Source organism: Hydra vulgaris, chromosome 15 (assembly GCF_038396675.1).
Source record: "Hydra vulgaris chromosome 15, alternate assembly HydraT2T_AEP".
Taxonomy (NCBI): Eukaryota; Metazoa; Cnidaria; class Hydrozoa; order Anthoathecata; family Hydridae; genus Hydra; species Hydra vulgaris.
The window spans coordinates 5,387,521-5,400,790 of NC_088934.1; the positions used below are offsets into that span (position 1 = coordinate 5,387,521).

At 27.7% G+C, this 13,270-nt stretch overlaps 1 protein-coding gene across 1 annotated transcript in view; it reads left to right on the forward strand.

The window, feature by feature from the left end:
• Positions 1-13,270, forward strand: part of LOC136072056 (glycosylphosphatidylinositol anchor attachment 1 protein-like) — a 60,818-nt gene that overhangs the window by 30,440 nt on the left and 17,108 nt on the right. The window contains exon 5 of the mRNA XM_065820137.1: positions 10,543-10,739. Coding sequence (XP_065676209.1) covers positions 10,543-10,739 — 197 coding nt within the window. The remainder of the gene's footprint in view (positions 1-10,542; positions 10,740-13,270) is intronic.

Genomic DNA, 13,270 nt, shown 5'->3' on the forward strand with positions numbered 1-13,270 from the left:
TTGAGTTTTTTTTATATTTATTACTTAATTATAATGTAAAATAGGGAAAAAAACATCTGTTTTAAATAATCAACATGCAGTAATAGTACAGTATTATAAGGATGGTTTTTCTAGCATAGAAATCGAAAAAAAAAATGAAAATTTTGAAGTCAGCTGTTAACAATATTATCAAACATTACAAAGGAACTGGTCATCTTAGTTTTAAAAAATTAACTGGAATACTACAAAACATGATGATTTGAGTATGAAAAGACTTGTAATGAAAAATCTTTCAGTATCATCAGTAGAAATTAAAAAGCAGTTACCATCTTATGTAAGTGAAAGAACAATAAGATGAAGACTTTTTTTGAGTTTAAAATGCCTTGCTGAGTCGCAGCCAAGAAACCGTTATTAAATGACAAGCAGCATGCAAAAATATTAGCATTTTTCGAAAAGTACAAGAACTACACTTCTAGACAGTGGAGTAAAGTGCTATTCAGCGATGAAACTATGATTATGCCATTTGGTACCTGGAATCATTAAGTTTGTCGTCTTGTCGAAAAACGATACAAACCTTGTTACACAATTCCTACTGTGAAGCGAGTGAAACAACATAACCACACACAATACAAGATTTGCTTTACTGGATTGCGTGAGTTTGGTGTACTGAAATTACCAAAAAATGTCAAAATAGTCAATTCTATGCCAAAATGTATCTTGGTGCCTAAAAACAAAGGGCATCCAACTAAATGCCACAACTGTATGACCAACACACACAGTATTTTGTTTTTACAACTTGGGATGGCACTTTGCACGTTTTAAGTTTGTGTATTTAAAAAAAGCGCTAAATGAACAAATGTAAACTTAAACTAAAATTAAAAAATAAGCTATATAAATATAGCTTATAAACTGTATACTATATAATATAACTATATAATATAATATAACTATATAATATAACTATATATATAATATAACTATAAACTGGAAGGAAAAGTAAAAACTAAAAAAATAAAAAAATACAAAGATAAATTAAAAAAATAAAAATCTTAATGAATGGTAAAATGAACCAGATAAAATAAAACCATAAAATAAATATTTTTTTGTTTTAATTTAAAAGTGTTTCACTATAACGAATTTAAAAAAAGTCGAAGTTTTTAAGTTATTTAATCGAAGCTTAATTATTTAAAACTTAAAAACTTTGATATTTTCTAATGTCTTCAAAAAAATAAAACATTAAAAAAAATTCTACTAATAGGATTAGAACCATTGACCAATGTTGATATATCAGTCGCACCTCATAAATGATACAATTGTCTAAAAATGACAAAACTATTTAAGGGTTAAATGTAAACATGTGACACATGTTTATAGGGTTTTTGGGGCCAAAGATTTCATTTTTGGCCTCCATTTTAAGTTTGGAGTAGTCATGACCACACAAAGTTCAGGGGTTGTAAAGGGTGGTCATGGGATGTCTTGAGGGTTTTCAAATTAGATTGGGCATGTATCTCAAAATTTAAGTAATTGTGGTCAGGCAATTCAAATCTGAGCATATTCGGTCTTTAGAAGTGCTCATGATTGCTCAAATGGTCAATTTAGGTGTGATCAAGAGTGAACTCGGGGTGTCCCAATGTTTTTCTTTTAGATGGAACCTGTTGTATGTCTAAATATAGGTAATTGCAGTCAGGGAATTTGAATCTGGGCATATAGGGTCTTCAGGTGTGGCCATGACCTCTCAAGTGGTTATTTTAGAAGTAGTCAAGCGTGGTCCTGGAATATCTTGATGTTATCCTATTAGATAGTTCATGTTGTATGTCTAAATATAGGTAATTGAGATCAGAAAAATTAAATCTAGGCATATTTGGTCTCTGGGAGTGGTCATAACCACACAGGTTATGGCCACTTTTTCTTGTAAACAAACTAATTTCTCCTTACAAAACTAAACTCTTCTTTTTACATTAATAAAAAATTTTTGCATACATAAATACAAATAATAAATCTTCTCTTCCATAAATCATCTTTTTACAGATGTTCACATAAAGTTAACACAGTACAACAATCCACAAAAATGTTAAAAAACCACTTAAACATAACCAAAGTAATTACTAGTGAAAAAGCTATTAAACTAAATCACATAGTCTTCATCGAATGTTCCATAACTTTCCACATTAAAAGTGCAATTTTCCACATTAAAAGAGATTTAAAAAAGATATTTAAAAAAGATTTTAACAAGATTTAAATGATTAAAACTGTTCTTTATGCGTCTTCTTCAGATTTTTAAACCAAAATCTACGATTGGGTATCACTTATAATAAAAACCCTAACACCTTATGCACTCAGCTGAGAAAATTTGGTTGTAAATTTTTATCTAATTATGAGACTGTAATTTAAAGTAGATCACACGTGCAGCCTAATGTGGCTAAGTATTTTTCTGTTTGTGCAGAGGTAAGTGTTAAAGAAAACGTCACGCATTTTAAGGGGTTTTATTAAAAACACTTGGAAAAAAAGCAAGCATAAAAAATAAACTTTAACGGGTGATGCGAAAGTTATCGGACAAAATAAAAACGTCAATAACTTATTTATAAATAAAAAAACAAACTACTATTATATTTTTTTTAAATAAAGCATTTATCTTTTAATAAAAATATATTATTTTTTATATGAAAAAACACCACCATCTGCAATTGATCTCAATTTTGCTCTGACGCCTTTCATATGCGACTGTAAAAAGTTTAAATTTCTTGTAGTTTTAGTTTAATGCCACCAATCAAAACTTGTTCTGTTGAAGCTTTCCAATCTCCCTCGTAAACCTTCTGTGCTAAATGTCCCCAAAAAATTTCAATTGCTCGTGCTTGAGGCACATTTGGGGGATTGGATTCTTTATCAACGTAATAGACATATTGGTCCATCCAATTTAGAATAATGAGAACTTGCTAAATCTGGCCAAAATAAATAGTTAAAGTCTCCATGATACTTGTGAATAAATGGAAGAAGTCGTTTTTCTAAACATTCATTAATATAGATTGATGAATTGATCGCTACAGCCACATACCACGGTCAGATATGGCCATCCACATTAATAATTTTTTTGGAAATATCTCTTTTCCTACAAAACAAACACTTTCTGGGCATGTCTTTTTGTTGTTTGTGTAGTATCCAGAATTTCCAGGCATGTTGTCCCCTGCAAAACAAAAGTATTTTTTGTCATCGATGACTAGAAGCGATTTTGTGTTATACAGTTAGTTAACTAGTTTCCTGCTTCTTTTCTTTGCCTTTACTTGTTGTTCTATAGTGTATTTTGGAGTCTTTTCACGTTTTCTATATTTAATATTCATTTTTTTTAACTGATGCCCAATTGTCGATTGATTTACAATAATTTAATACCTATTTTTCTCTGACTGACCCCTTTTCGATTGGTGACAAGTCTCGTTAATTTTGCTTTCTTTTCTCTAGTGTCGGATGACCAGGGTGCTTTCTATCAGAAAATGATTGAACAGTTTCAAGTCTTTTTAGGTGATCATATATTGTACTTCGAGCAAATCCTTCCTTTTCAAAATGATTTATGATTTTTTTTTTGTTTATATTAGGTTTATTTACAAAAAACATTTTTAGTCGCTTTCGAAAAGATTCTCGTTCAGCTGCATTTAACTTCATTTTAAATAATTGTGTTTCAAATAATAAAGTTTATATTTTATAGAACATTTATGCCTACGCATAAAACTACAAAAACTAATTATTATGCTCAAATAATGAAATTAGGATTTGTCCGATAACTTCCGCATCACCCGTTATTCGTATATTTATTTATATATATATATATATATACATATATATATATATATATATATATATATATATATATATATATATATATATATATATATATATATATATATATATATATACTTCTTATATTATTATATCGCTGTCGTTGGACTAATATATGCCCTTAAGAAATTAAAATTTGTAAAATTGTCTTAACTGGCCTGATATTTCTTTTTTATATGATTTTTTATATTTTCACCAATATTTCAAAGGCAAAATATTGCCATTTTTGTTGTAAAATTGATATACAGAGCTCAAAAATCACAGTAGAGAAAAAATTATATCAGTTTTAGAGTAATGGGGGTCTCTAGATAACATTTACAAAAAGAAATTATTCCAATATAGAAGTAGGTTTTGAGGAGTTTTGTTCACCTCTGGCCCACTGTGCAACATGGCAATATAGAAAAAATTAATAGCCTAAATAATAATTTGAATTAATTAAGTTTGATTTATTAATTAAGACGCTTTTGTATTAAAAAATATATTAGTTTAATGCCTTTATTTTCTCATGCTTATTCTTTATTTATTTAATCATTTGTTAAGTTAGTTTCTTTTTTCAGTTTATGGTTTGTTTATTATTAACTTTCTCTTTAAATTAGTTTGGTTTTTTTAAAACACACAATTTATCAATATATACAAAAAACCATTGCCAAATTGTCAATAAAAAATTGTATGCGCGCTCATATAAGGCTTTTACTATATATATATTTATTTTGTATATATATATATATATATATATATATATATATATTTATATATATACATATATATATATATATATATATATATATATATATATATATATATATATATATATATATATATATATATATACATTTATATATATATATATATATATATATATATATATATATATATATAAATGTATATATATAAATATGTATATATATAAATATGTATATATATATATATATATATTTGTATATATACATTATATATATATATATATATATATATATATATATATACTTATATACATATATATGGTAGCCAATCCTGGTAGCTTAAAAGAAAAAATCAAAGTGCTTTACCTGGAAAACAACTTTAGACAAACTATATTTTTGCTGATATTGGATTTCATCATTTCATCTTTGATGAATCATTTCTTTGATGACATAAGTCACCATTTTCAACTATTTAAACTTTAGCCTGCAATTATGACACATTTTAATTGTTCCAAATTTAAAAGTAGCATGACTACCACCAGTTGTTTGTACAGTATTAATAACTTTGACCTTGAGGCGCTAAGTAGGTAAAACTCTTTGCTTGTATTGTGTTGTAATAATTAAGATATTTTTTGTTACAGGAGCCTGAAAACTATTGATATTTTGAAAGTTTCGATATTTTTTTAAATACGTTTAAATGCTCATACAATTTATTTATTAATTTCTTTTGTCCGCATTTCTTTTTTTCAAATAAATTATTAATTATTAGAATATAAAAAATGTGGAAAATAAACTTTAGCACCGTGACACTGACATTGACAACTTTGCGATTGCATTGCAACTTTGCATTGCAACTTTCAAAATATAGTTTTATTATTATTTTAGATTTTTTTTTTTTAAAAAAAGGATTTTTTTTTAAAAAAAAGATTTTTTTTTTTAAAAAAATTTTATACTTAATTGCATTCACTACTAGTCGCCCTTCACAAAGTTCGGTTGCCTGGTACAGTTGGACAATGACGAGTGTGCAAATCTGATATATATATATATATATATATATATATATATATATATATATATATATATATATATATATATATATATATATATATATATATATGTATATATATATATATATATATATATATATATATATATATATATATATATATATATATATATATATATATATATATATATTTGGGTTATTCCATATGAAATCACCTTGTTTTTCAAAAGTGCCCCAGGGTACCACCTCAAATTTGCTTTAAATTTTGACAACCCACAGCTTTTATGAAAAAAGCACAATCCTGAAAATTTCAGCTTGATTGACCAAACCGTTCAAAAGTTATAATTGAATTAATATTGACCAAAATTGGAAAAATTTTAGTATCTAGAGCTTACAGTAGATTTTTTTTCATTTTTACCAGATCATAACTTTTTAAATAAAATAGATGATCACGTGAAATTTTGTAGGGTAATGGTTTTTCACCCAAATTATCTATTTTTGTAAGGGTTTTGGCTGATTTTAAACAGTTTTTGAGTTCTTGTACCTCAAAGTTGCTAAATAAGGCACTATTAGAAACAATAGACAAGCTGTGCCAATTTTTTATTACTTTTGTGTACTTAGAGTAACCACTTGTCTAAAAAATTAAAATTATGTGTTAAAAGTTATTTTAGCACTTGCAGCAGTCCGTTAAAATATCACTTTTTTAAAAAATAAAATAATTTACATTCACTTTGTAGCCATAGGAAGTAGTATAGACAATTAAAATAAATTATGAAACTTTTTACTGGCAAGGTTCTATATATAGACAATCACCAAAAAAAATTTAAAGACCTATACTCTATCTTATGGCATAATTTTAGCATTTTAAGTGCAATGCTTTTTTAGTTTAAAAGGATACCTAATAGCGCAAGTTATATTATACTTCAAAAAAATAAAAAATGCTGAAAGAAGAATTGAATATACACATGAAACATAAATTTTTCTAATTTCTAATTAACTTATAATACTTCATAATCATTATTGTTTGTAATCACGAGCACTTCTACCCTTAATGGATGAGGCACTTATTTGACATATTACTTTGTCAAATGGAACCCAACATTTACTTGATCATGGATCATTAGTCCATTTTAAATTTAATTTGTTTCTATGTATGAATTTTGCATTAACATCTTGGTTTTCATTACATAACTCAAGTACCAGCCCTATGTACGATTCATCATCATAAAGGCATGCAATGTATTTACCAGGTTGAAAGTTTGAAGGATCTTATTTTGCCAAGTTAATAATATTCAGCAAATTGGTATCATAGACAGTATTGCTAGATATTCTTCGTACAAATTATTTCTCTCCACCTGGTATAAAACTGTGATAGCTTCTTGTGCCTGGGACTGTGCTCACCTCATCATATTGTTTCTTTAGGTTAAAATAAATTTCATAATTATTGATATTATCACTTGAAATGTAAAATAATTTAACACCTTTAATGTTTTTTTCAGCCCATATAAACAGCTCATTTGGTGTGAGAATCTGGTTTGCATTTGCTGCTTGTAGACTCACTTTTGCTGCTTCTCTTTTTATATTTCCTCTTATTTATTTTTTTTAATGTTTTTTTATGTTTTTTGTTTTGTTTTGTTGTAATTCACCTCCCCAAGGCCAAAAAGGCCACTACAGATAAGGAGGCTACCTATGGTTATAATCCTCTCCCAACTCTATAACTCCGAAACATGGCAAAAATCTATGTGATTCCATCACATCGACTTTTGCCATGGGATGTAGCAAAGAAGTGGTGCTCAGCATTTATATTGTGATCTTCAAGATGGTACATGTGTTGATCTAATGTTCTTTTTGCCTCTGTAAGTAGGAGGATTGTGCTTCTTTGATAAAGTGCTTGTGACAAAGATCATACAAAGTTTCACTTAGAGTTTCATTAAACTCAATAATGCTTGTTTGAACTGTGACAAGTGCAGTTCGGTCAGTTGACACTCATTGTTTGTATATGATATGATCATCAAAATCATTATTTTCAAACACATTTTCCAAGCAAGTCTTTAAATTTACTTTACTAGGGGAGTTGGAACATGGATGAAACATATAGATTTGATTATATATATTACAAACACATACTTTCATCAAATCTTTGTAATATATAAAATGGCCCTTAGGTATAGCAGCGCTTATCAACGTTTTTTTATGATAATAACATACACAAACTGAGTGACTTCCACTACTGTCAACTCTGATGCACTACTTTGGCCTTAGTTCACATAACTTGCTGAATCCAACTTTGTGTTTGGGGTATAACTTCTTAAACTCTAGATAAAGTTTTTTTAATTGAACTAATGTTAAACGTTTTTGCTTATGAACTATTACATTATTTATAAACACAGAAACAAAGTCTTTTTTTCCTGGACATTGTCTTGTGAACTCTTGGGATTCATAAATTTCAATGACTTTTAGTTTAACAATATCTTTCAAAGGCTGTCCTATTTTAGCCTTAGGTTTAGCAAGTATTCCTTTTTCGTTTTTTAAACTTTCGAGCTTTTTTAACAAGATGTTCTGAAAGTATTTTGCATATTCTGTCAATTGACCAACTATTAGAAGTTAGTGTTACTAGTTGAACTTTTTCTTCCTTCAAACTTATTTTCATTTTATTTTTTATTGCATCTAACAGTTGGTCTAAATCATTACAGTTTATGCACTTTTGCTCTTTTTCCGATTCCTTCTTTTTCTACTAGGTTTGTCATACTTGTTGCAATTTTTTTAGCTTTTTGCTTTCCTTATTCTAATTTTTTGCGTCTTCTTGCATTTTTGAGTGGAGATATTTCCAATAAAGACACACTCTTATTAAGAACTGTCTTATCAAGGTCTGAACAACTCAAATCTTCTTCAGCAGCTTCATCTTGACTACTTTCTGTAATTTTTTCAAGTTTGAATTCATCATACAGTTAGTGCAAACTATTTGACCAGATTTGATCTTAAGTTGATTTGCTATTGGTATGTTGACTTTACACAATCCCTTGATAATTTTTTTCTTGTGGACTTTAAATGGATCACAACAGTATTTTTGAAGTGCTTCATATCTAGAAATATATACTTTTTCATAGTGAAAACTTATCTCCTCATTTGGTTCGAAAGTGTATCCTATCCTTTGCATTAAAACTTTAATATCAGTACCTTTTAGTCTTATTCTTCCTACCATTCTGCAATATGACATTTTATCTTCATTTAAAACTATTCCTACACAACATTTCTCTGACATTTTTTACTAATTTAAAAATATTAAAATCAAGGGTTAAACATTATAGTCTAAAAATAAACTTTTTTTATATATTTCCAGTAATAAAATCGTAAAAATGAAATCTCAAGTATAAATGTGATTAAAACTGTCTAAAATGCAACCAGTAAACTATTTCTACATATAACTATGAATGAACCATATATACAGGGTGCGTAAAAAGTTTGGGGCCATTTTGCAAAACATAGTACTTCAATTACAAAACATAATATATTTCATTTGCAAAACAGGTTATGAATGTATGTACACAGGTTATGAATGTATGTACATAGTTGATCAGACATTGTTATTTACATATTCTCAAAATGTTCTCCCTCTACCTGGATGCACTTTTTTAACCTCTTTCATTCACAGCTTTAGCAATTGTTTCCATTGGGATTTCTTTCCCGGCTTTAATCAGGTCTTTTTTTAACTCTTTAATCGATCAATGGGGTTTCATGCAAGCTTTGGTCTCTGGATTACTCCAAAGTGAGTAGTCCAACGGGTTCAAGTCTGGTGAGTTTGATGGCCATTCTCCAATCTGTCTCTGAAAGCTGATGTCAACTTTGATAAAATCGGGAAAGTTCTCTTCCAGCCACATTTGAGTCTGTATAGCTTTGTGAGAGGGTGCACCGTCCTGTTGAAACGTCCATTCTTCATCTCTAAAATGCTGCTGGGTCCAAGGCAAAAGTTTTTCTTCAAGCATCGCTCAATATTCAGCACCACAAATTTGACTCCAAGTGGAACAAGGAAGAGAGGAGTTTTACCATTGTGGGTGATTCCTGCCCAGATCATTACTTGCTGTGGCTTCCGTTGATGGGAAATTTTTTTTTCAAGTGGCAGGCGTTCCTTAGACCAACTTCTGTCATTTTGATTGTTATGGGCTTGCTCAACATTGAACCATTTCTCATCAGAAAACAGAATTTTTTGGTGTCGCCCAGCACCAAAACGTTTCACAAGCTTCCTGCATTGGTTCAAACGTTCTCATTTCTTCTGTAAGTAATTGAGCTGTAACATGTTTCATGGCTTTTAATCCTTTCATAATATTTCGGACTGATCCTTCAGAAGTTCCAACAGCTTTGGCCATTTTTCTTGTTGAGTTCTTCTGTGTTCGTGGGTTTCTTTTGATTCGACCTAAGATCTTATTCCAGTTAGCTGGAGTGTTGGCAGTCCAAGGACGTTCACTTCTCCAACTGTCTTCATAGCTCCCAGTTTCTTGATATCGCTTAATGACTTTGGATACAGTTTGGTGATGTTTGATGTTTAGAAGTTTGACAATTTCTTTCACTCTTCTTCCTTGCTCAAATAGACGAATAATAGCGGGTCTGAGTTCAGACATTTTTCCTATAAAACAATACAAACATTGTTTACAAATGGGGTTACATTATGTAAAATCTGAAAAACTGCATAGGGTGCGTAAAAAGTTTGTCTACCTTGTTTAAAATGTTATAGAAAAATGGCCCCGAACTTTTTATGCACCCTGTATATAATATTAATAATTGTGTTGATAAATGCCGGTAGAGAAAGCTTAATACAAAGTAGAGCAAATTATATTATGTAAAATTAAATTATAACACCTGGTACTTAGGGAAACATGACTCCAAGTTTCACACTTATGGCGATCATCAGATTTAATTTTACATAATATATATGTATATATCTTGTGTTTTTTTATGACACAAATCATCTCACACTATATATTTTGCTTTTATTTTCTAATCTAATTTTTTTTTATCAATAAATGTAAAACAATATATATCTTTTTCAAGATTTTATCAATGAAGATTTGAATGGCCGTGCTGGTTTACTTCAAGTTGCAGTCACAATAGATTTACATAGTGACCATTTTACACATTTTGATTTGTTGGTTGATGGTTTAAATGGACAGCTTCCAAATCTTGATGTTTTCAATGTAGTAGTAAGAATTGCACAGTATGAAAGTATTCCACTGAAACTTAGCCATCAGGTATGTAGTTTCTGTAGTGAAACTTAGCTATCAGATATTTTGTTATGACTTTTATTTGCAAGATTTTTTTATCAGTAAAGTTTCTAACTTCATATAAAAAGATTTTTTTAAGTTTTAAGTTTTAATTACTGCAAGTTTAAAATAATATTTCTAACTTTTACTTGTTTCTTTATCAAACCTTACGTTTATAAATTATTGGGTCAAGCAAAATAATTTATTTAAATACAGAGAGTCAGTTTAGTGGCCACAATGGTCTTTGGATAGGTGAATATCTAAAACTAAAAATATATAACTTAGATATTATGGAACGAGATTTAAATTTGGTTAACAATAACTTGGCTCATGAATATTATTTCTAATATTATTATCAATTTTGTAAACAATTTAATGACTAATTTTTTACTTGTTCTATTGTATTATAATATTTTTATTATTAGTTTGCGTTACATAAAATTCAGGTTTATTGATAATTTTAATACAGAACAAGAATGAAATGCTGGATGCGGAAGTTTTTAACCAGTAAAATAGGAATTAAGGGCTTTCTTTTTACTCTAACCCTCAGTCAATGTACCTAACAAATTGAAAAGTTATACATTTCTGCATTTTTTAAATGCTAATATAATAATAGAAGTCTTTACTTTCAAATTAATTTTATATATATTTTTACTATAAATAATTATGCTATATATTTCTACTATTATACAAGTATAATTTTTTTTAACTTGATTATATAGATATTATGTGGTTTACATGGAATTTTCTAATAAAAATACATATGTATATATATGCATATATATATATGTGTGTGTGTGTGTGTGTATGTGTATGTATGTAAATATATGTATATTCACTTTACTTTTTCAAATCCTTATTAAAATACGCTTTGTTGAAACAGAGGCTTTACTATTACAAGTTTTTACTTTTAAATTATTTTTTTGATGGTTTAAGGGATCCTTCTAATAGTTATAGGTCGGTAGTAACCCCTATAAATAATTGCAAGCATATTTTAAAATCAAAGATTTATTTTTTTTGTTACAAAAATTTTCTATCTTATAGTTTTATAACTTCTTTGAAATTAATTTTCAATGCCATTTTGACTTAAATGGATAATAGTCCTCAGTCATTTAAGCGTTTTTTTGTTAGTTTTGATCTTAAAACATTTTTTATTCTTTTCAACACACTAAAAGACCTCTCTGCTTCAGCAACTTTCACTGGTGCAAAATAACCTTTATGCTATAATAATGTTTGGAAATAACACATATAGATTCAATTTTTTAATTACATTTAATAGTTAATTGGGAAAGGGAGAAACATCTTGCATATAGCCATCATAAATTGGTTTTAAATGTTGTAAAAGAAGAAGAAGCTAAAGCTGTGTTTCCCGACTAAAAGTAACATCTTTGTTGAGTAATTTAAATTTAGTTTGAAATTTAAAACATAACTCAACATCTTTTACCATCGAAAAAGAAAAATAATCTAAAATCTCTTTCTTGGACATTAACATACACAAAGAAAGTAGTTTCTTATGTACTTCATAATGAATCTATCCATTATTCATAATGAATGTATTCAGGCTCTTTTCACAAAGGTAAATTTAATTTAATGCTTTATTGATAAAACTTTTAAAATAATACTTAGCTTGGTTTTTACTATGACATAAATGTTTTTAATATTTTAAAAAGCAACATGTGTCTGTCTTGGTTTGTAAATAAAATTTATTCTTACCAAAAAAACTATTTTTACTAATTAATCTGAAACCAAAAACCAAGAAAGAAGTCATGAAAAACTACTTTCCTTATGTTGGTAATATATCTGTTCAAATGAAAAAGAGTTAAAACTCTATCATTAGAAAACATTGTAAACCTATATCCTTTACTTTAATTTTTGCCTCTTTCAAAATAATATGTTTTCACTTAAAAATCCTCCTGTAGAGTTATAAACATTTAAAATTTTTTAACAACAAATTATTTGTTGTTTATAAGTTTGTATGCGAAAAAATGAGATAAAAAAAGATAAAAATGCACACATATACAAACATCTCCATGCTAACAATAATTGTTTTGATAATTATAATCATGACTTTTGATATTGGATTCTGCCTCCAATAAATTCATGCTTAAAGTTAAGGAAAGTTTGTTCATTGAATGGCAAAATCCAGATATGAACGAACAGTTGAATCATTATAAAATATATTTTTTTACATAATAGTTATCATTTTATAAGTTGTTATATATAAAATATCTTTATTGTATTTTTTGCTATTGTCTGTTTTGTTGTATTAAAAAAAAGGTAAAAAAAAAAATTGATTATATTTTGTTACAATGGAATATTTGTATATAAAATTAAATAAATTTTAAAACCTAACTGAAGATGACTAGAAACTAATTGAGCATATATTCTTTGTTTTATTTATTAAAAATACAGTTTTTATTAATAAATAGAAAAATTAGAAATGGTATATTCAAAACTTCCAGCCTCAATAAGCAAAGCTTGTTCAGCTTATAATGTGAGTATAAAATTACGCTTGTTCA